General features: G+C 40.6%; 2 protein-coding genes across 3 annotated transcripts in view; one reads left to right on the top strand and one right to left on the bottom strand.

The window, feature by feature from the left end:
* The window catches only part of cacnb1 (calcium channel, voltage-dependent, beta 1 subunit), a 40,454-nt gene extending 34,400 nt beyond the window's left edge, over window positions 1-6,054 (bottom strand). For both annotated transcript variants that reach the window (XM_085783498.1, XM_085783497.1), the window contains exon 1: window positions 5,794-6,054. In XM_085783498.1, the coding sequence (XP_085639624.1) occupies window positions 5,794-5,883 (90 nt within the window). In that variant the 5' untranslated portion in view covers window positions 5,884-6,054. The remainder of the gene's footprint in view (window positions 1-5,793) is intronic.
* Window positions 6,055-14,194: 8,140 nt separating this feature from the next.
* Window positions 14,195-16,960, top strand: rpl19 (ribosomal protein L19). The gene is made up of 5 exons (XM_085783494.1): window positions 14,195-14,301; window positions 15,769-15,891; window positions 16,050-16,170; window positions 16,315-16,425; window positions 16,759-16,960. Exons 1-5 carry the CDS (start codon window positions 14,196-14,198, stop codon window positions 16,880-16,882), a joined length of 585 nt encoding a protein of 194 aa, XP_085639620.1. The 5' UTR covers window position 14,195; the 3' UTR covers window positions 16,883-16,960.
* The last annotated feature ends 7,900 nt before the right edge of the window (window positions 16,961-24,860 follow it).

Below are 24,860 nucleotides of genomic sequence, written 5' to 3'. Positions count from 1 at the left end.
TAACGATTCCTCGAGGCAGAAAAAAATCCTCGGACCATTTTTTGTAATCGAGGTACTCGAATTACTCGAGGAATCGTTTCAGCCCTAATTTGACTGCAGATCAAGAGGTCTCCGGTTCAAATCCGGATGCCCCCTTGTTTTCTGTCACTTCCAATGTTCCTAAAGAGGAAGTAGCCGATACAACAAAACCATACGGAAAGGGCATTTTTGCCTCTTTTACCTTCCTCACTACAAAATAAATCATTCCCACGAATGTTCACTGTATAAAAAATGAACAGTTTGTGTATTTTTCAGTGTTGAGTGAGGTGTTTAAAATGAAAAAAACTATAAAAAATAAAAATATAAATGTGCATTTGAGAAGTAGGAGCCAGAAAACATTTATACATTTTGGGATAAATCAATCAAACATATAACTGTTCAATCAGGAGCATTTGTCATTTCAGCCCTGATATAGGCTACACTCAGTTTATCAATCTGCAAATGACACATAATCCCACATAAAACTATAAACAACTTTTATGTATCTTTAAAAGTTTAGTACTTTTATTTTAATAACAAAAACACGACTATGTGAACACTTTCTGAGTTTAATCTGTTACCAACCTACTGGCTTAGATGTCAGACATTTCCTCCCATTAACCAACAAACTTGACATTAAGCAATTATAAGCAATCTAAAGAAAGAAAAAAAACCCTCTAATGAACATAATGTAATTGAAAGCATTATTGTATCGATTACCGTAACTACAACTCCTCATGTAGGCTGCTGGAGGCTGATAGATAACATATGACGACACAGTAAAAGTCAAAGTTGTAAAAGGACAGTACGGTACGTCTCAAGGGCATGTTAACCCTTAAATGTCCTTCTATCCAATTGGAACCAATGTAATTAATGTTTATATATAACTTCTAAATAATAAATGGGAGAAGAGGAAATAAATTATTCAAGTGTTTGAATTTCATTACAGCAAAAGTTTTGTGTGGAGGAGTTTATGGGCATATTTTGGTAAGTTTGTTATCTGTGACCAAGACTCAGCTGTTGCATTTCCACCAGTGATTTTCAATGTTCAGCCTGTAAGAAATACTACGCTGGCTTGGAATCTGTTTTCTTTATATTATCTGTGAGAAACAGTCACCTTTACCCACAACTGTTCACACATACTAGCAAAACAACAAGCTGCACCACAATCCCTCAACCTGTACAACACACACATACACCTACTGTATGTAAACACTGAGCACAACCTGTCTGCTGCTTCAAACCTACATGTCTGAATATCTAAAGGCTGTTCCTGGGTCAGTGAGAGAGAGCCGGAGACAGGTTAAATACCTGCCAACAGGTCTCACTATTTTCGTTATCGCTGTCACATCATGTACAGCAGTTCAGATGAATGACGCTGCGCTGACTGCCTTTAAACAAACATGACCTGTAACACGCCAGGCAAACAGGAAAACACACACACACACATATACACACCGCGACTGAGAGGTTTCCAGTGTGAAAAGCAAAAGGAAAAACTAATGCGTTGGGTTACGCCTCCTTCCGCAAAAATGCAGCTCACAGTTTGTTTTTATTTTTTTTTATATTTTGGACCTCCTGTAGCGAAACAATAGTGTATCTACCTCGCCTTTTGTCCTGCACTCGGTTTACAGCAGCTGGATGAACACACAGCAGGACGCTGTACAGCAACGTAGCTGATTAACAGCTAAACCACAAAAACTAACAGGCTCCTGAAACTCCACCAGCTGGATTTTTAATGTTAAAGCTGAGGAGATGACACCTGAGAGAAGACGGCCATCAGCAACTGTGCATGGGGCTTGAATGCAACTTATACTGAATAAGAGGAAGATTATTATATAATTCTTGATAAATCTGTCCACCTACACTGACTGAAAATAAAAAAGTCCAAGAATCATGACTTTTAGTGGTGAAAAGAAAAGAGACGATACAGAGACATACGTACTGGCATATTAAAGATCTGAATGGCATTATTTTTTTTTTTAGCTCACATCATTTTTGTGTGATTATTCCTTTTCAGTAAATGTCTTTTAGTCTCTTCTATTTATTAACCCTGTTTTTACTTATCTTTTTGTAATGTGAGGGGAGGCGATGCAAGTAAGAATTTCATTGCATGATTTTCAACATCTGTGAAATGAATGGTTCTCAACATCTGCCACCAGATTATCTCCTGATTTTTTATGGTGCATGGTAACATTTGAGCCCAAATCTAAAAGGATATAGTAGTATAGTAAGCAGATATTAACACTGGATAACTTCTGCTGTTACACCTGACATTAATAAATATTGTCTTGATTGTGCATGCATTATGAGTTCAATAATGCAAATGTGATTTTCATGGTTCGCTTGGGCCATCAGGTGCAGGTGGAGTTCACTAACCTATCAAGTAGTTGCATGGATTTACATTTTGAACGATCGGTTCACAGTTTTTGGATTCTTTCATAAAACAACAAATCAAGTTGGCGCAGTGACATCATCCTTCCTGTTCATGCTAATGTTTAGGAGAAACCTTTGTCAAGTGCTTCAAATCCACAGTTCCTGCTCTTGTGCAACCTTCTCTCTGTATACGACTCCTTCATTCAGCTCAACAGAGAAATAAAGAGGGAATATTAAAGTAAAATAACCAGCAGACATGCCTGATTTGACCGTGAAAGCCTCAGATAAACTTCTGATAACATTTTTGCTCAAAACAATTATGGATTATTATTCAGCATTTTTATACGAGGATCGCAATCTGGCAATCTGTTCTGCTGCGTTTACACCTGCATTAACAGAGGAGCACCAGGTTTACTGTAAATAGTGACTTCCTATCTCAGGGTGCAACATGATCATACAATCAAAAAAAGGTTGTAAACAAATCTATATCTCACCTATGTAATGAAAACAAGGATGAGCTCACACCCGAATCACAAAGACGTTATCCATGAGGTCAAAGTTGTAATTTCAGTGTTACTTCTGTTTAGTTTTTTTCATTTGTAAACAAGTGATTAGATGATTACACTGTGGATGTGTTTACAGCCTGTTAGATAATCTGTCTGGTCACGAAGCTTTGCCCTGCTGGAGACGCTGCTCTGCCACCAGATAGCTCCATAATTAAGACGGTGAGATGAGGAGAAGAAAAAACTGAAACGGGGCTCTTGTTGTCAAAAATGTACTTTTCCTTAATGATTTACTTGCGATGGCAGCGGAGGAAATATCTACACTCGGGTTCACAATAAAATCTAACATGTGTGTGTGTGTGTGGTGGTCGGTATAGGTGTGTGTTAGTTAAGAGGGGGGTCTCTCATCATGATCAGCGGCGTGGTGGGGCGAGCTCCCATCAGCAAAGGGCAGGAAAATGCCAGAGGAAGAAGGGTGGGGAGGCTTCCTGTTGGTAAACATCCTCCCAGATTAAAATGACAACTGAGCTGGCTGCTAAGCGTGAGCAGGGGGATTTAAAGGGATAGTTCAACATTTTTGGCAAATTGGCCCATTGCCATAATCCCTATAGTCATAGCAGTAGGTTTGTTACCTTTACTTGTCGGTGCAAGATATTTTTAGAACGGCGGAGCAGAGCAGCGAGCTGCTCAGAGCTACGCTACGGAGGCTAATGGGATTTCTTGGTTTCCCTCATCAAATTCAACTCCAAAACGCTCTCGTGGACAAGTTGTGACCTGCACATTCACCACACTGAGATGATAACAGAACGTTACCAGACAGAGTTGTTTTAGAGGGAAATGCAGAGACTGGTTGCTGAAAAACTGCCCTCAACAGGAACGCACATCGGTGGTTTTGCATGAATTTACCTCTAAAACAACTCTGTCTGGTAACGTTCTGTTTTTATCTCATATTGTGGTGAATGTGCAGGTCACAACTTGTCCACCAGAGCGTTTTGGAGTTGTTGGATTGTGTATTTGATGAGTTTGATGAGGGAAACCACGAAATCCCATGAGCCTCCGTATAGCGTAGCTCTGAGCAGCTCGCGGCTCTGCTCCGCCGTTCTAAAAATAGCTTGCACCGACAATTAAAGGTAACAAACCTACTGCTATATGACTATAGGGATTATGGCAATGGACCAATTTGCCACAATGTTGAACTATCCCTTTAACCTGGAAGAGAGAGGGAACATGGCGTGGCGAGGGAGGAGGCGCAACATCATGACTTTCGACACATACACCAGGGTGCACGATCCAGATATCATTGTGCTGACAGAGATCCACTGGTCTGCAGCCTGCGGTCGATCAACAGGCACAATCTTTAATCTAAATCTAACTCCTCCTAAGGCACTGAATCTGGATCAGTCTCAGCCCCACAGTTCATTTCTCCTTCTTCTTCTTCTGTGGTGCGGTGCTGCATGGGTGTAACACTCCAACCGCCTCCTTCGGGATATTAGAGTAGAAACACGGTTTCCTGCTCGTCTCTCCCCAGCAGAGAGTTATAAATGCATACACCAGCAGCATGACCCGCTCCAGGTCTGCATGAACTTTATATCTAATTGATCAGAGGTGCCACACACACACACATACTAACACACAATACACTCTCACACTCACACACACACACCAATTCCTGCTGCCTGGCACAAGGAGGGGGGTCCATCTGTTTCTCACCACAGCAGATACAGATCAGATTTTCTAAAAACAGACAGGATGAGGTGAGATGGTGAGATGGTGAGAGCAGGATGAAGACAGTGGGACATTCAAAGTGGATGATGATGGAGAAGGAATCGGGAGAAGCTGAGGGAAAGGGAAGAGGGAGATGAGAGATAGAGAGAGCAGGGAGGAGTGGGAGTAAGAGAGGAGAGAGCAGGACTTGGCATGGTTTGAAGCACTGGTTGTCTGTGGTGGTGGTGGTGGTGAGGTGCTTGCTTGGTTGTTTTTTTTTTCCTTCTCCAGAGAGACAATGACTGAGCTCAGCGTGGGTGTGTTTGTTCTAGATATTCTCATCATGTTTTTTTTTTTGTTTTTTTCGTCTTCATCCATTTAAACTGTTATGACTAAACATGCCCACAACAGCATGTCACATCCTTAAAAGCCACAGTCTATTTGTGGCTCTGACACCATTGAAAGTTGAGGGATAAAAACTGTTGTTAATAAAAAGTAAACATCAATAAACACGCTGTTTTCTGGGCTGAAAAACTGATTTGGGGTCAGATTCAGTTAAACTTTCAACACCAGCCACCAAAATCCAATTTAACTACTTTATAATTACTGTTCAGATCAGATTAGAAAACTTAAAAGAGATTTTTTTTCTTTTTTTTTTTATTATTCGTGCGAATTGAAATTGAACTAACATTTAACTCTTATCTAGCTGAGCTTGGCTAATGACTGTCTGATTAAACACAGGCGTGGTTTTCATAAATACCCAATGAGCAGAAAGCATAAAAACGAGCGTTACATCATATCCTCATATGATTCCTCACAGGCCACTTACTAAAACCAACACAATTACATGCTCGACACCGGTTGAGGATGACATAATAAATCTGAATCCAAAGCAGCAACAACTAAACTATCATCCATTTCCCTCCTTCCTCTTAAAATCCTCAGTTACATGTAGGTAATTCAGGCTTTAATCAGTGCACCGTACATTATAGCGTTTCAGACTCTCGACGGGAAATTAGACGACTTAATTGCGGAACAACCTGTTAATCCTCAGAAGTGAAAACGGCTTCACTGTGATAAAGAAAAAAAAAAGCCTCCTCGGTTCAGATGCACGACAGTCAGCGCAGAGTACTTTGTGTTTTCTGTCATTGTATTTCAGCTCTTCTCTTGTGTTTGCCTTGCTCTTTCTTACCTGTGTGTGTGGATGATGGTCGAACATGTCCATTTGGATCTCCTGGGTTGAGGTCGAAGGCGTCCTGGACATACTACTTTTCTGTACCATTGATTTAACTTTTTAAAATCTATTTTCAGTTTCGTGTTGTTTATGATGATGGTGTCGACAGAGTCATCTTTTTTCCCCCTTCTTCTCTTGTTCAGGAAGGGTGAAGCCGCTGATGTATCTGAGCTGGCTGGTAAAATAATGGCAACAGCTTGCCTTCCAGCCTATAGCGTTACACACACTGGCGCACCAGGCTTTTACACCACAGTCAAGTCAGCGCATTGACGCAACTACTGCCTTCAAAATAAAAGGCTTGACAATAAGGTGGCAGCTAAGAGGAGGCGATTATATTATACTTTGTTCAAGTAGCCTAATTAATGGGTTTTCCTCTTTCTAAATATTTTCTATTTTTCAAACTGTCTTAATGGGCTGGCCTCATATTGGGGTTTCCTTTTTTCCCCTCATGTTTTGGATTTGTTTCTGTCTGTCTGTCTATCTATCTATCTATCTATCTATCTATCTATCTATATGCAAATGAAAAATAGAGCCTGTGGCTTTGCGACCTTCCTGATGTGGTTACCAAGGTTAAGATAATACAGTGATAAAGTATACGTTTGCAAGGAGATAACATCTAATCATAGCAGTAACACATATTTAAAAAGATAAATGAATAAATAAAAATAGATAGCCCACTGAAAAGAAAGGATAACCCTGTCTCACTCTATTCAAATTGTTTCCCGTGAATAATAATGGTTAAGTCCTTTTATATATTAATATCCCTCGCATTGTATAACAGATTTTCAATATCTTGCAAGAGGAAACAAACATGGACTGAAATGATGACCACTTATGGTGACCCATTCACATCTACAGGTGCATCTCAATAAATTAGAATATCATGGAAAAGTTCATTTATGTCAGTAATTCAATCCAAAAAGTGTAACTAATACATTCTGTAGATCCATTACACACAGAATGAAACATTTCATGCCTTTATTTATTTAATTTCCTTTCATTCTAATGATTATGGCTTACATTTAATGGAGACCTAAAATTCAGGATCTCAAAACATTTCAATGTTACAAAAGACCAATTAAAAAAGCATTTTTAATATGGAAATGTTGGCCCTCTGAAAAGTATATCCATCTATATGAACTTAATATGTGGTTGGGTTATAGTTTGTTGTTGTTGATATGGACCGCTTGTTGTGTCTGCAATAAAGATTAATAATAATAATAATTGGTACTTTTCCATAATATTCTAATTCATTGAGATGCACCTGTAATTTCAGCATATAGCCTAGGTACTACTATTGGGCTACAACAGCCTGAAACAAAGATTGCTGCACTGAATATAGAAATAACAGTCGTCGTTGCAGTAATAGAACATACAAAAGTATGCTGATGCATTATAATAAATGAGGTTGACGTCCATGAGTCGGGCTTTTATTTTGAAGGTGACATCCTGTAACTACCGGTTTGTTTATGTCTTTTTGTCTCGGACTTGACAGCCTTTCTCTCGCCTGTGTGCGCTCCACAGCCTCCAGCTGCGAGCCGTGGTCCACGCCCCGCTGAACAGACCACACCTTCACTTATCGATTGATGAGGAGCAGCAGAGCCGCGGTGATGGTGATGGTGATGGTGATGGTGAAGGCTGCTGGCTGCTGCTGGCTGTGGGTGTGTGGACAGACAGACGGCCAGGCAGAGCCACCACCGGTCCCTCACCACCTCCCACCACCCTCACTGAGACTCTGAGACCGGAGATCATGCGTGGTGGTGGGGGTGAGAAGAACAGTTCAATTTCACAGATAGTTTGTGGCAGTGGCAGCAGCAGCAGCAGCAGCAGCAGCAGCAGCAGCAGCATGGGGTGGGGTGGTGGGGGGCTCAGTATCTCAACTCTATGTGTAAAGGGGAAAAAAAGTGAAGTCCCATGCTGATGTGGCAAAAACACCAAAGCAGCTGCTGCCAGCTCTGTGTGTTCACCCTGATAACTCATCCTCCAGTGTGGGAACGGCTGTTTCAAAAAAGCCCCAGAGCTTAAAGGAGCGCCAGAAATTACAGATAGCTGTTTGAAGTTTGGGGGTCCCTGGATGAAACCAATGCCAAATTTAGCATCCCATTCCCTGACCGCTTTGTAGATAAAGACAGCCTGCCTATATCACAACTCAACATGGCGCTATACAAATATTTAAAAGAGGAAAAAGCAACAAGCTGTGATATCTACTGATGTTTCTATAAGTAAAGGCGTATAAAGTTGGGACTATAGGACACTTACAGAAAAAAAGCATTTGATGGTGGCTAGAAAGTCAACGATTAAATAAATGTAGCCTGGCAAATAAGAAGAGGAGAACGGGATAGTTCCTCTGTATGCTCAGTTTAGGTTTATTTCCATATGTGAAGAAGTAGCACCCTGTGGCAGACACAGCCAATTTTAGAAGGAAAAAAACAACTAATTTTGATGTCAAATCAGCTTATCACGCAAAAAAAGTCACAACAAACACAATGGTGTGCACAGATAAGTCTTAAAATGTGTGCAAGGCCTTCTCATCACAATCCATGCTATCTACACAGTTATCAGCTGTTATTTAAACCCAACTCATCGATAACAGAATCGCGATATTAGACCACCGCTCACACTACACAGCAAACCGTTAACAATTAATCCACACTCAAACCGAAGCAACAATAATGTGAACTGTACTCAACAAGCTATTATTACAAAGTTTACAACAGATATGACAGACAACCTGGGCAGTGTGTGTGTGTGTGTGTGTAAGAAAGAGAGGGAGAAAGAGAAAAAGTACGTAAAACCTGTTAGGCTAACTGTTAGCTAACTTACCGTAGCTCAGGCGTTGGTCTCCCGTCAGGTAAAAGCTGCCGTTTATTCCTCAAATGAAGCTGATGAAGTTGTTGATCCTCTCCGGTAGTTATCCATCATTGCAGTTGAATTAGCCGCTAAACTGCGCTAAAAGCTAGGGAGCCGTCTGTGTGTTGACAATTCACGAAAGCAACGTGGACGTACGTGCCGTTGAGGTTAGAGGCAGCGTAGCCTCATGGCGTACAAGTCTATAATGTGGGAACAAACTGCGCATGCGCAAACACAGGCACAGTACGCAGAAGAGGCAGAGCAGCTCGGTGCCTCTTTGAAATAAGACAGGGAGTAGCTTCTGCAAACTCGGTTGAGTCGCGTTTATTAGACTATGACAATTACCAAATGCTGACATATTTAAACCTATAGTAAAGTTATCTGAAAAAATAAATAAATTAAACCTTAGAATAAAAAAATATATATTTTTCCTGACAGCCTATGAGGCACTGCCTCACCTGCCTCCCCTGACTGCACGTCCCTGCTACAACCTATATTAAAGCAGAAGTAAGCGATCCGGTCGTTTTGGCTAATGCTGCGTTCCAGGCAGGCTTTTGAAACCGTAAATTACAGCTTCAAGTCACAACTTACGACTTTGTAGCGTTCCAGGCAACCCACTCGTGTTTTTCCGACCTGTTTTACCTGTGAAAGTCACTATAACGGCCACTCGTAACTTCTGACCCGTGAACTCGTACCAGATCGAACTGGTACGACTTCACAGGTCGGAAAAACACGAGTTACGAGTTTCCTTGAACGCACCATAACAGTCCTCGTCCCTACGTCGCCACATTCACGGCGTCCCTTGCCTGCACACACAGCCCTGCATGCCGTTCTCTCTCCTCATTGGATAAAAACTGTAGGATACAATAAATGTTTTCTCCTCGGCTCAGAGCAGAGCAGAGGGACTGACAGACCCGTGTTTCAGACCAAACACTCTATGTAAGTGATTGCTGTCGGAAGATATAACTATTTAAGACTTATATTAACACAAATATATCACTTACTTCTGCTTTAATGTTTCCTTTGAATTTCAGTATGCCTAGGTCTTAAAGGACAATTCTGGGCACATTCAACCTTGAGCCATAGTTTCTCAATATTTTAGGACTAAAAGGAGGATTCTGAAGATTTTCTTTTTAATTGCTCCTGTTTTGCAGTAGTTCTGCCTGTCCCTGCATCCCACGGCAGTGATGAATGGGAGCAGACCGATCTTACACTGTTTGTCTGAAGCTCTCCCGTTTGTTTTATCAACAAAGGAATATCAACTCAGAGCCACAACGTCTTCGTAGCAGTGAGAGTAAGTCTGACTGTTGTTTATTCTACCTGTAAACATACTGAGATGGTCAACTTGACTCTCGCGTGAGACTTTGTATTACAGCTCAGTTTACAAACTTTCTTTAAGTAAACAAGCTATAATAAACATTAAACATCTAAACATATATAATCTGCCGTGAGATTAAAATAATAATGAATTAAGACTAAAGAATTCATGTTTGTAGCCTTACTATTCGTGTTCATTCTCAGTGTAATAATAATTCTTTATTTCAGACACATATGACAATTAAGAAAAAAGACAAAGAATGGGAGGAAGTACATTGTAACCTACAGTACCATTGCCATTAAAAATACACTTCATATAAATATGCACAAACCATATAAATAAGTAGTGACTAGCAGTGACTTATCTAATTTCGATTTTGCTAATGTGTACCACTAAAGGATTGCAGCTATTCCAAGGTTAGGAACTTGGAACTGTTAAAATATAGCCTATCCGTGAGACAGATAAATAGCTTACTGAGGTGTCACTGCACACATGATATTGTTTGATTAAATAAACCTGAATAAACAATGGGGCTGATTCATCCACCTCCACCTCTCATAGAAAAAATAGCCCAGAGAGGAAACTGATCTCCACCGCCTGCCTGCCTGCTGCAGGTCTGTGACGATGACGAAGTCCCTCCGGAGGGAAATCTGTGTGACGTGGACCGATCGGAGCTGATGGCATTGGATTGAACACCCACAGGATCGTCCTCGACGGGCGGCTGCAGCTCATAACTTCCGGTGAACTGGGTGGGAGGAGGAGGCCTTGATGGTTAAACTCTTCACATGAAAAGAGAGAAGCACAGTGTACCTTCAAAATGATGATGGCTGTGTGTCTGTAAAGAGTCAGTGTGACTCTCCTGCTGCAGCTGGTCAGCATCCTCCTCCTCCTCCGAGGAAAACATCGTACTGCTGCTGTTGGAGAAGAACAGAGTTGGATCTTATTCGTCTTTCAGCTCTGTGCTGTTGCCCAAGGTAACTGAGTGGATGGACAGTGACTCAACAACAGCATCTCCAGTTTACATTAACATCTTTGGTATTTAGCTGACTGTCTTTGTTGCAGCTACATGCAGTGAATACAACAATAGAATAAATTGAGGCCCAATGAGTCAAGACTACATAATAGGTATAGGTAATATCTTTTTCATTCATTTATCTATTGTGTATTTTGGTTTGATTTGATTTATAACCGCTGTCTCTCCTCTTATTTTTTCATCTCCTCCTAGACGGCCGTAATTGCTTTCTGAATCCAGGACCTTGTGAACAACAACTCTTTGGTAATGGACAGCAGTAGAGGCACATCATCATGAACCGCCTAATGAATTCAGCATTAAAGTACCCTGCAAATGAGATTACTGTATCCCTCTGACCTGCACAATATGTCATCCTGCGTCTCACTCGAGGTTCAGCTTCACCACTGGTCTCACAGTAACTGATGGAGAGAAGGAGACCTCAGTCTGTAGCGCTGCTTCTGGTAACTCTCTAAGTCCAAGGAAATAATTACCTTTTGACCAATTTCAGTAAAACATCAGTTTTAATTTGACCTCTTGTATCTCGGCATGCGTCCAACTCTTGCAGTTCTTTTTTATATAAGTTATTAACAAATGGACTTCAAACAGATCACAACAATAAAATGAAAATATTATAAATGGATAGGTGAAAAATTGGACTGACTGTGAGAATGTAAAAATGAAGATGAAGGTCAAGTGTTACTAATTGGAGGCCGGCACCACCTCTACAAGGATAGAAGTATTAACTATACTCGAGGGTCTAGCTACTGTGGGTTGAGCAGAAATTAGAAAAAATATATTACAGCTCTACACAGTCACAGTTCAACTACACACCTCTGCACATTTATTCATTTAAGCACTAGATTTATCCCAAATTAATGCAGTTTGGTGTCGCGCTATATATATCCTGATGGTGTTAATCAGTGGTTGCGTCACAAATTACCATCTTCTATTCAAAATCTGTTGAGGCAAGACTTTTTTTTTTCTTCTGCACAGCAAAAACTTTGTTTGTACCTATTTGTGAAAGAGGACATTGCATATATTACAGAGTGTGTTTTCTATGTGCACTGGTGTGGAAGATTTTTGATGCTTCTCTGATGTTGAGAAGAGAAACCTGCACACAGATGATCAGAGACCTGCAGGTGCACTAGCATATAAATAACCCGGGTTATCATGCTCTGTGAAAGCATAATATCGCCAAATAGCTTTGAAGGTTACATAAAAAAAAAGCATAGGACACATTAGAGACCCCTCTAGGATTGACAGTTATAGCCCAACAAACAGTATGAAAGGGAGAGTGAAAAATTGCACAAGCTCATGATCCGGTGCTTTGGGTTTTTTTTTTCTTTTTGCCTGGAGATGATGATTTAATTTGGTATTCTGGGTTACCTGAGGTGGAGAAGTCACACAAGAGCTCCTCATGCACCCACACTGTGAGCGTGCAGTGTTGCCATGGAGACGGACTGCTGTGAGAGAGTCGAGGATGCAACGGTGTCAACCTCAATAAGTGGTCAGTCAGATGGTAATTTACCAGTTGGCTATTTTTTTTTTTTTTTTTTACAAATGTTTTCACAAGTGGCCACTCACTAAACCCCTCAGTGCTGTCAGTTACTGGTTTAGGAGCCTCTCAAAAGCCTACAAGTGCTTTTCTCTAATCTCTTAATTTGTTCTCAATAGCATATGTTATTATTTTTTAGTTATTTTAAATAATTTTATAACTTTCCCCTGAAGCTTGATACATGAACTTGTTGACTTAGCTAGGCCTACTGTTCATTTTCATTAGTGATTTGCAGTACATTTTCATAGATGTAATGGTGAATTTCACAGTGCATCAGAGCAAACGTTCAGACTCTGTTGGGGTACTTGAAGTTATATTCAAAGAACACAAACTTTTTTTTTTTTTTTAATTTTCATTATAATAATAGTGCCTAATAATGCTTTAAAAGTCATTATATTGAATGCCAAACAGCCCATTGTGAAATCAGAATTACATGGGATTTGCTGAAATAATTAAAGGCCAGTTTTTGTTGTGGAATTTGCACACAAAAGAATTGAAGGTGGGACTTATACGGATTATGTTTTTTCAAGGATAATAGCAAAATAGCAGACCAGTGACAAGGCTACTAATTCAAGCCTGCATAAAAGAAAGAAAAATAACAAAAAATAATAATTATATGATAGATAAGAACAGTAGTTTACTTGGTTTCATTGTATGGACTTTATTGCAGTATTTTATTTGTATGCAATAAAGCGTAATCTTTTCTAGTCTATCTGACGTAGCTCAACTGAAAGTTTCACATCACAGGTTACGTGTAAAACGGTAATAAATTAAAAAGTAATAAATAAATAATACATACCGTAAGTTGACTTTATTATTCAAAGCTCCCATCAACAATATACTGTTTGTACACTGGTAACAAGTAGGCTAAGGTAAAATACAGTGGTGTGGTTTCTGGTCGCAACACCGCCATCATGTGGTACAACGTCAGAACGCACCCTAGCACTACGTCACCCATGATGCTTTGCGGAAACACCGGCTGTACCACAATTCTACTACGGGGGTTCCGATATTTCAAATGTTAAAATAAACCCCAGATTACTTCTGTGTCTATTGATTTTGCCTCACTTTATGATTTTAATAAAGAAAAGTAGTAGTGCAGTAAACTGTTCCCGGTGTTAGTAATGTGTGGGAGGAGAGCGAGCTGCCCCGGGCTCGCAGATGGACTCTCCTCCGTGTTGGTAGCTCCCGGCTCGTCCCGCAAGCCTTCCTTTTCCTATCGAAGTAGCAGCCATGAGGTAGGAGCGCCGTCGGTGGCACAATAAAAAGTCATTTTTTAACTGTTAAAATGCACATCTCGTAACCTCACATCACACCAGAAAGAAACTTGAGGCCATTCTCAGTTGATACACCAAGTAAATACCTGTTAGCGAAGTCAAAATCCTACAATTTTACGTCTCTCAGTGTAACACGATGTAGCAGACGGAGAGGCCATGTTGTCAACCCGGCTGGCAGCTAGCTCAGTGTTAGCTCTGCGGCTAACGGGATCTTGGTTCATGTTCTTGTGTAACATTATAAATCCACTTCTAAAAGGCACATACCCTTTGGGATAGAGCTCGATACACATATACAGGCACAAGTTTACTGTGTAAGTGTATTAACAATGTGTGTGTGGCTCCTGCAGCATGCTCAGGCTCCAGAAGAGGCTGGCCTCCAGCGTCCTGCGCTGCGGAAAGAAGAAGGTCTGGCTGGATCCTAACGAGACCAATGAGATCGCCAACGCCAACTCCCGTAAGTAGAGCAACAAGTCAGGCTATATGTGTTATGTATTGGATTTGATTAGAAACAAGCATTCAAGCATGTGACAGTCTACAAACCACCTGTCGGTCTCGGTGTAAAAACGCTCACTGGCTCCACCACCAACGTGCGACAAACTGATGGACAGAAATAAAGTCTCTGCACTAGAAATGATTTAATGTGAAGTTGTCAGGAGAGCGATTGATGCAGGTCAATATTTTAAAGTTTGAATAGACACAATGTCGAAGATGTCTTTGTAGCTCCACTCAATAGGACTGGTCTAAATGTGTGGTCTCAAGATAAATCTTGGATCATGGTGTTTGTTCACTAAATTCAGTTTTCTCTACAAGTAAAGGTCTTAAATTATTGTTAAGGCATAGATTATATTTACCAAAGTTTGACATATGTCCCATGCTGCATCTAAAATAAATTTTGCAGTTAATATATTCATGTAGGTAGTTTATAATAGCCACCTGAAGCAAGGTTTAATCAATTTACTGTGACATACGACCTGGAAACGTTTAAACTGGAGGTCGACTGATAAGTGGCTTTTTGACTAACAGTGGTTTGGATGAGGAAAAAGCTGAAAATTGACACTAAAAAGTCATCATCAATGGACAGTCCAGAGAGCTCAGTCAGTAAGAACAGTTGTTGGTCAGCACACGAGCGACACAAAACATTTTAATCACAATAACCTCTTTTGTCCTGAACTGTCTCCTGTTATAACGGCCGTGGCCTGGCAGCAGCTCAGCTGTAGAAAGCTCCACTTAGGAGACAGTTTCAGTGTTTAGATCAGTGGGCAACATTAATGTAGAGCCGTGTGTAGTTGTCAATCATCTCAGGTACACAGTGGTGGAGATCTGGTCCAAGAACATGATGCTACCTGTCTGCAGCTATCAGCCACCACCAGAGTCAAACTTCAACCAATAGCAGTAGTTTATGAAATGTCAACCTCTAGGTTAAAATGAACGCGACATAGTGATATTAAATTACACTCTATTGTGTTTAAAATTGCTCTCTGTGTGATATATATAAAAAAAAATCTTACATTTTTCTCAAACAAATGGACAATTAAACTTTGTCTTTATTCAATCTTATAAGTTAATTGTGTTTGGCGAAGATCTTTACATGTACAGTATGTATGTTAAGATTTGTTTTAAGACTGTGGTGATAAGACAGTGGCACTCAATGACCCCACAGTTTACTATAATGCAATATTATAAAGTATAAAGTATTGCAATTTATTTTATATCTAGGGATTTATCTGGATTTTCTTTGCCAGCTCTTAACAGCAGTTTTACTATGAACGGACAGACTTGTGAATAATTTGATTTGTTGTAGCTGAATGACATTATCTATGAACAGCTCTGGTTGTTTAGTAATCACAGTTTTTTTTAGTGGTTACCAACATGCTGTGATATTCAGCTCATCTCTAACTCTGTGGTTTCTTCCTGCGTTCAGGCCAGCAGATCCGTAAACTGGTGAAGGATGGTCTTATCATCCGCAAACCTGTTACGGTCCACTCCAGGGCCCGCTGCCGCAAGAACACACTGGCACGCCGCAAGGGAAGACACATGGGTGTCGGTGAGTCGAAAATGTCTCAATGCAACAGATTTAATGTTGTTTGAGCCGGTGTGGACTAATTATAGGTCACATCAACCAGGAGATCTGCAGCTGATAGATTTAGGAAGCCACCTGTGTTTTAAGCTGAAACGACATCCCTTCTTCTTCCTTTTCCTCAGGTAAGAGAAAGGGTACAGCCAACGCCCGTATGCCAGAGAAGCTGATCTGGATGCGCCGCATGAGGATCCTGCGTCGTCTGCTGCGTCGCTACAGGGAGTCCAAGAAGATTGACAGGCACATGTAGGTTCATGACCGTTGATACTAAAACATGTATTACTCATTTTAGAATGAGGAGCCAATTGAGTTCAGTAACTCTTCCAAATCGACTTTTATGTTACGATATATTCTGACGACAGTTTTTTTCCTGCTCTGTTTGTTTCCCAGGTACCACAGCCTCTACCTGAGGGCCAAGGGTAACGTGTTCAAGAACAAGCGCATCCTTATGGAGCACATTCACAAGCTGAAGGCAGACAAGGCCCGCAAGAAGCTCCTGGCGTAAGTCAACACACAAACTTCCTGTGCTAAAATACAAACGTGTTCATGTGGACGTGGACGATGTGTTAGGATAAAACCTTTTCATTTGCAGCAGTAAAATCCATATTTCTGGTTGAGTTTCTAAAGTAATGCCCAACAGTGTTGCATTCAACAACCATTGGCGAAACTTTATTGATAATTTATTGAACTAACAGACCAGTCATCGGACGTCAGATTTATCATGAGATGCGTTTGATCAGTCGATGAGTTGCAGCAGAGTTGGGAGGAACCATGGCAACAGTACGTGTTGTGTGCACAGATGTGAACAGCTGTATCTCTCTCTGTCTCCTACAGCGACCAGGCCGAGGCTCGTCGCTCCAAGACAAAGGAGGCCCGCAAGCGCAGAGAGGAGCGTCTCCAGGCCAAGAAGGAGGAGATCATCAAGACCTTGTCCAAGGAGGAGGAGACCAAGAAGTAAAAACCCTGGTCTGTCCGTCCTGCCTGACTCTGCCACCAGTCAAGTGCCGACAAATAAAAGTGTACATAAAGACACAGACGGGTCTCCTGAGCTCTGCTTTGTTCTCTCAGCATTAAACTCTTTAATTAGCAAGAAATCAATAATCATAGGGACGAGTAACGAGCAAATATTATAACATTTTAGACACATTATGCTAAAATAACTGATTTACTCCCTCCATTTGGCTGGACAATAGAATCCAATGTTTTTGTTAATGGTTATAATTGAAGCTGCTTTAATAGCTGCTGTGTTAATGGAAACTGGAGCGATTGTCAAAGGTGCAGAAAGTCATTAAAAGACCAGTATTGTTAAAATATTTCACATGAACAAAGTAATATCAATGCTCAGCTGCTTTTAGATTAAACCTTCATAGAGTGTGATCACAGCTCAACACGCTGAAGACAATACAGACAACACGGATCACAAAAACACTGAAGTAAAATACATAAAAACATAAAAATACATAGTGTATTAAAACACAAAAATAAATGTGAATAAAAGATGCGTGTAAAAGGTTAAAAGTGCTGGGTACAGGATGCTTATGGTGAATGAATGAATGAATCAGATTGAGGAGTTGTACAGCTGTATTGCAGTGGGTATGAATGAATGTTTATATCGCTCTCTTGAGCAGCGAGGGAGTCTATAATAGTAATACAGTTTGATATATCAAGCTACAGCTCCACGTCCTTTTCAGCCCAGATCTATAATCTCGAACGTCCTCTTTTGAGATGCAGCGATATCATGGTCAATCAAGAACCAGGTCCCAGGTTTAGATAATAAGATAAGATGTAGCAACACGTATACAACACAAAATAAAGAGTAAAGGATAAAAATAGAAATCATTTTGAAATAAAAATAAATACATAAAATAAGGAATAGTGGGTTCAATGGAATAATTCTTTTTTTTCTCTTTTTCTATATTTATAGTTATCTTTAATTTTACAGACATTTCAGCAGAATGTGCAAAAAGTCTCAGTGGTTATTTCATCATTTAGTCCGAACAGCACAGACACTAAATTCAAACCAATTTCAAACTGTTTAATAATTTCTAATTACACACTGCAGGATAAACAATGATAAACTGATCCAAAAGTAGATGAAATCACTTTCTGTGCAGTTTTTACCAGACATGAGGATAAAATACAGTTTATTGTCAGGTTTGTCATCTTGAGGATCTGTCTCCGCCCAGTGGTCACAGCTGGAATCACATCCAAACACCTGATCTGAACATCTGCGAAAAGTGTCACTACAAAAAAAAAAAGAGTCTCTCCTCAGTCTCTGTCGTCTTTCCACACAGTAGTTTATATATATATATATATATATATATGTATATATAATAAGTTGCTAAGTGATGATGACATATTAGACTCTCATGAGGTTTACAGAGTGTTTAGGCTACTTAAGTTGGAGGTTGAAGTAATGAAAAGACCAAAGGCTATGAAACAATCTGACACTTCCTGAAAAAAAAGCCATAAAAATGTGTTTATTGTTGTTTTTACGTTGCACACAATTAACTGTGCAATTACTCCATTCGCTGCTATTATGGGATTGATTTATAATGGATTGATTTCTAATGTCCAGTCCATTACAGCAGGAAGTGTAAATTATGCATGTGGCTCTCCTAAGTGGTTGTATGTGTTGGTGTATGTTAGTGGTGTGAGTGTGTGTGTGTGTGTGTGTGTGTGTGTGTGTGTGTGTGTGTGTGTGTGTGTGTGTGTGTGTGTGTATGTTAGTGGTGTGAGTGTGTTTGTGTGTGTTTACCATGGATGTATTATATTATCTTATTCTTATAATAGATCCATGGTGTTTACGAATGTGTTTTGGTTTGTGCGAGTGCTCCTGAAACATGCAGCCAGGCCAGGGTGGTAATAGTTCAAGCAGGCACGAGGGCACCGGACCTCATGCTAAGCAGCCGAGGAATGCGGAGGGATCAGCTGTTCTTTAACCACATGACCCCATTACTGCCCCCCTCAGGTCCGCCTCTCCCATCACATCACACCTCCCCGAGGAGCCGCACACCAGGCCGGGCCACCACCACCACCACCACCACCACAGCAGCAGCAGCAGCAGGAAGGAGAGAGGTGGTGGTGACAGTTTAAGAAGCTAATGATAAGAAAATGCGGTTAAAATATTCTTGTCTCTGATGTGTGAAGATTTTAAATTTAAGTCTCATGCAGCATTAAAAGTCACACATTGCTGCTGCTGGACCTTTATTATGTTATTTATATAAGGCTGTACCTGTAAACTATTTCTATTATTCTACTTTAATAAAGATTCTCTCTTAGAATCAGTTAAATATTTAGTCTCAAAAGGCAAAAGGCAAAACATTTTCAAAAATGATGATTGTCTGAATAACAGCTGAGGAACTGAAGATGTTGGTTGAGGTCAAAGAGAAAAACTCACATCTGAGAAGCTTGGACGAGAGATTATTTGTCGTCTTTGCTTGAAACCACCGGTTAAGAAGCTAATGAGAAGAAAACACGGCTAAAATATTAAAATCTTTTCTCTTGATGTCTGAAGATTTTACATTTTTAAGTCTCATGCAGCATTAAAAGTTACACATTGCTGCTACTGGACCTTCATTATGTTATTATTTTAAAATCTACTGAGTGTACACAAGGCTGTTCCTGTAAACTATTTCCATTATTCTACTTTGATAAACCAGTTAAATATTTGGTCTAAAAACATTTTCAAAAATGATGATTGTCTGAATAACAGCTGAGGAACTGAAGATGTTGGATTTATTTTAATCTAGATACTGAGGTCAAAGAGAGAAAAACTCACATCTGAGAAGCTTGGACTAGAGATTATTTGTCGTCTTTGCTTGAAATCACCAGTTCGTTTATTAAATTATCTGTTGATTAATGCTCTGCAGATCAATTAATGAGCTATTTCACATGACAGTCTGTTTTAGTTCCAACTAGTCCACAAGAAAGAGCAAAACTGGAGAAAAAAATCAGAAAAAGGAAGATGTACATGTGGATCTCTAAACTGCTGATCTAGACACAGTGACTCATACCTTAAAGTCTGATTCACCTGATAAAGTTTCACCCTTATGTTGTAGTGGATGATGCAAGTTTGCTTCTTGTTTTCTGTCTAAACAGCAGATTATGACACACCACAGGAGGAAGGAAGCGAACGCAGCCAGACGGAGTGGAGCAGCAGCCTGTAATGAGTGATAACAGTCTGACTGACAAACAGGTGGGAGATGGTGAGAGAGAACAGGTGGGCAACAGGTAGAAAACTACAATTACTACGTCACTGTGGTTGTGTATCTCTGCCACTCAGACTCTAATCAATGTAATCAAATCAGCTTTGAGTGTCTGAAGGAATCCCCCGCCGGAGGAACAACTCATGTTGTATGAGCCACCAAACTCTTGCCAGTTGAGTCCAAGTGAATGGATTTATGCGCCTAAATATGAAGAGAAAACCTTTAAAGGGATAGTTCACCCAAAATTCAAATTTCACTTTTCTTTGTCCAAAACATCCAAATACCTCCATAGTGCTCGTCTGTAATGTCCCTCTTGTATTGAAGCCCCAACATGAGAAATTGTTCTGAAAAAGGTGAAAAAGTGTCTCAGTTCACTGCTTTGCCTGTGCCTGTGCAAATCTCGCGCGATTTGCATTGACACCCAGTTCACGGCTCCGCAAATCGTGCGAGATTCCGGCAGAGCAACACTGGGAGCTTCCGCTACAAACAAGCTTAAAACATATACTTATTTAATTTTTTTTTGGAACAATTTCTCATGTTGGGGCTTCAATGCAAGAGGGACATTACAGACGAGCACTATGGAGGTATTTGGATGTTTTTTTGGTGTGTCTTTTTGGACGAAGAAAAGTGAGCCCCGTTCGCAACCGTCATATGGACTAAGACTGGTGTCTTCAACGTTTTTCAGGCCAGGGCGTTTTATATAAAATGGACCAAGTGCCATGTATAAAGATACCGTATTATTGTGTGCTATTCAAATAATACACATTTTAATATATTACACATGTACAGGTACAGTAGAGTGATAATGCCACTGCCATTTATAAACAGACCTTGTTCACTGATACCAATGCCAATGATTAAAACACTGTCAGTTTGATGATAATCATGCAGCTATTCAAATTTAGGTTTTTATAACACATTGAAGCAGCATTTAGCTGTTATGCTGCACACAACTGGAACAAACTACCAGCAGAACTTGTGGCTGAGCTCTTTTTAAGAACTTTAAGTCCTCTTAATTGTGTTAATACAAATCAATATTTCATGCTGCCAACTCATATTATGCTTGCTATTAATTGTATGTTTAATGTTTACACGTTTTACTATTTTGGGTTTAATTTTTAAAGAAATGTATATGTTTTTATGCATTTTTTTTCAGTTTCCAGTTCTTACTGTTAAATATTTTGTTTTTATGTGAAGCACATTGAGTTTCCCCTTGGTATGAAATGCGCTATATAAATAAAGCTGCCTTGCCTTGCCTAACATAAATGTGGAAATGAAAAAATATTTAAAAAATGTCTAATCAATCAAAAAGTCTGCAACCCCCCTGCAGTTCCTCTGCAGACCCCTACAGGCAAAGACGGTATCTTTGCCCTAGGGGTCAAGACAAGGACCCCCTATTGAAAACCTCTGCTTTAAGGTGTTACAAGCAAACAAAGGCCAGAGCTGTGTCTTGTAGGGTCACTCACCACCCTCTTGATCTTTGATCCCTTACAATCTAATCAGTGCACCCTGCAGTTCGTGCAGCAGAGGAAGAGTGGAAGCCATGAAATAAGGAAACAAGCGTTAATAGTTCCTGTTTTATCTATAAAAGTGTAAAGAGGAGTTAAGGAAGGAGCCAAGTGAAGACCTGAGGCCGCCGCTGCAGAGGCTGAAAGAAGCAGAACAGGTCGAAACTGGACACACACACACATCACACCACATAGCATCGCGTGCAAGGAAACATACAAGAGACACGTAGGGTAAAGTACATCAGAGATAAAACAGGAAATAGCATGCATGTTTTTGTGTGGTCGTGCTGATGGGGAGAAAGATGTTATTGAGGTACAGTTGTGTAACAGGTTTTTCTTAAATCTTTTTTTTCCATCTGTTTGACTTTCAAATAGTTTCACAGCTTTTGTCCAAACTGTAAAGGTCATTTTCACACTGGAAATGCCTCGCTGTAACAAAACAGCCGCTGACAGACGCAGACGCAGAGCTTTTGTTTGCCACCGCAGGTTCTAGTTTCTGTTGGTTTTTCTTCTAAGTCACACAACCTGTCCAGGAAACAGGCCCGGGGTGGGGTGGGGTGGGGTGGGGTCCTCGCCTCGGAGCTGACAGGAGGTGTCACATTTTTTTGTCCTGCAGTGAATATATACAGTAGCCTATGTAAGAAAAAACAACCACAGTGTTTACTAGTTGAAACTAGCCTGAGAGGAAGTTTGCTGCTTGCAGAAATGGGGACAGATAGGCTACAGTTAGCTTCCTGTGTGTTGTGCTTTTACAGCAGCAGCAGCTTCATCACTGCTGGACGGAGGGTGGTGTGAAGAAGGAGGAGGAGGAGGAGGAGGATAGATTTATAAGGTCCTGTTGGGGTGACAATGGGACCTTTGTCCTTCTGTCTGACTTGTGATTATGTCACATGGGCTCTTTAGGGGAAGTACTTTGTTGAGCCTGCAACCTGTCACCCACTCCTCCTCCTCCTCCTCCTCCTCCTCCATCGTTCCTGCAGGCCAGGCTGCACTCAGACTTCCTGTCAACGAGCCGGTGTCGCGTGCAAATGTTGAAACGAACACTCTCAGTTTCAAACCAGCACATGCACAAACCAAGATTAAAGCAGAAGTAAGCGATCCGGTGGTTTTGGCTAACTTCCTGTCAGCCGATGGAGTTAGCAGTCCCCGCCCTCGTCCCTACGTCACCACATTCACGCGCATCCCTTGGCTGCACACACAGAGAGGACCGCCCCTTTATGCCGTTCTCTCTCCTCATTGGATAAAGGTTGTAGGATACAAGTTTTCTCCTCGGCTTACAGCAGAGCAGAGTGACTGACAGACCCGTGTTTCAGACCAAACACTCTATATTAGTGATTGCTGTCGGAAGATAGAACTATTTAAGACTTATATTAACACAAATATTCCGCTTACTTCTGCTTTAAGCTGCAGAATAATAATAATCATAATCACACAAACAAAACAAAAAATTGCTCCAGATTACACAATCATCCAAAAGTGGAAGAGCCCGAGGGCTTCCCTGTTACGGGCGGCCGCACAACGCTGAGACTAGGCCTACTACAAGATTACGACTGTCACCGTGAAAAATCACTTGCGTGGCTATAATGTGGTTAAATAGCTTATACGGAGTCTTTAGATGGAAATGGCACTGCCGGTAACACGCTAATGAGTGGCTGCTGTGCAGGGATGGGAGGGAGGCAGCAGGATGGCCCCGTGTAATGAGCGGGAAACCAGATGAGAGGTCTGGATATCTGATTTAACAGAGAGAGGAGCAAGGTGAGCGTCTGCCGCTCTGCTCGACCTCCTCTGTACAAAAACACTCGTATCGCTCTGAGGCTGCAGCTCTGGGTTTGTTTTTTGTTTGTTTTTGTGTGTGTGTGTGTGTGTGTGTTATCACAAAGTTTCCATGATGAAGAATTTTTTTTTTTTTGCCCACATTCCTGTTAACATCCCATGATACATGTGTATCTTTCCCCTCAGGGGCTGTTGCTGCTGCCGCCAGATCAGGAGACATCCAGAAAAATCCTGGTGAGAGGAAAAACAGTGATTTATATATTTTTTTTCCGTTTCCACTCCAGAGAATCCCACCCCCCCCTTCAAGTTGTCTGAGTTTAACTATCAGACATTTCGAGGGCTTGGAGCCAGAGGGGCGTAAGTGGCTTTTGTCAAACTTTACAGGAGAGACAAAACAAAATTTTGACCACACTTCAGTCAACTGTATTCATTAACCTTAAACCACAACATTGCAACCACAGATACAAACATACTTATATGAATGAGTATTTATGTAATAAACTTATGGCATATTAACACAATGAACATGTTCTAAAACATTTTAAAATCAAAAAAATATGGCAAAAACGTCAGATAAGCCTTTTTGGCACCAAAACATTTCCAAGTCTTCTATGGACATATTGGGCGTATCTGCTGAACAATGCATTGAATTGATTGAATAATGAACACTTGAATAACACTTGAATAAGTAATTAATTTTCATTTAACTCATTTATTAATTATTTTAAAAGGATCCTATGTTCCCCGCTGTTGCCGGTCGATGGACTCTCTCTACTTATCTGGACTCTCTCTATCTATCTGGCCTGTCTAGCCTCTACCTGGTCTTTTTACTGTACTAAACTTAACCAACTCCTTTCTTCATTGCATAAACCCAGCCAATGGGACAATTACACTTCCCACTCAAAGTCACAATTCAAGTTCTCACTCAAAAATTGGCAAAAATCTGCAAAGTCACAACTCCACTGCAGGTATGGGACCAAAAATGACATGTTCCCTGGGTCCTTTTGGGGAAAAGCGGGGAACATAGGACCATTTTTCTAAAAATGTGGAACATAGGGATGGCCCTAGTAAGGCTCTCGAGGCATGAGTATGTCTTACTGTCATCACTCTTGTGAGGACATACATTCAAAAACAACTCTGACTCATCTTCAACTTCTTCAGTATAGGATTCATCAGTTTGTTTCATAATATTCATCAAAATCTTTTCTGTCTCAGACAATTCCATGTCTGCAGTTGTGTCAGTCATTTTCATTGCTGTTTAAGGGCACCAACTACACTTACGCCCTTCTGGCTCTGAACAAACAACATCCTACATGTATTTACATGTATTTTTCTGGGCCAGAAGGGCGTAAGTCTGGCTCCAAACATTACTCACACTTTTGTGTTAGTTCTTTATTGTTTTGTTGCTTTATTCAATACAGTTTGATCTCAGATATGTCTTTTTGGC

The sequence above is a fragment of the Trachurus japonicus genome, chromosome 8 (assembly GCF_045865225.1).
Source record: "Trachurus japonicus isolate A0001 chromosome 8, Traja_1.0".
NCBI lineage: Eukaryota > Metazoa > Chordata > Actinopteri > Carangiformes > Carangidae > Trachurus > Trachurus japonicus.
This window is presented reverse-complemented; position numbering and strand designations above follow the sequence as displayed.

Excerpts from the sequence above, each read along its gene's own strand:
- rpl19 (XM_085783494.1), top strand. The coding sequence starts at position 14,196 with ATGCTCAGGCTCCAGAAGAGGCTGGCCTCCAGCGTCCTGCGCTGCGGA. Across the intron at positions 14,302-15,768 it reads GATCGCCAACGCCAACTCCC|GCCAGCAGATCCGTAAACTG; the intron begins GTAAGTAGAGCA and ends TCCTGCGTTCAG. Across the intron at positions 16,426-16,758 it reads GCCCGCAAGAAGCTCCTGGC|CGACCAGGCCGAGGCTCGTC; the intron begins GTAAGTCAACAC and ends TGTCTCCTACAG.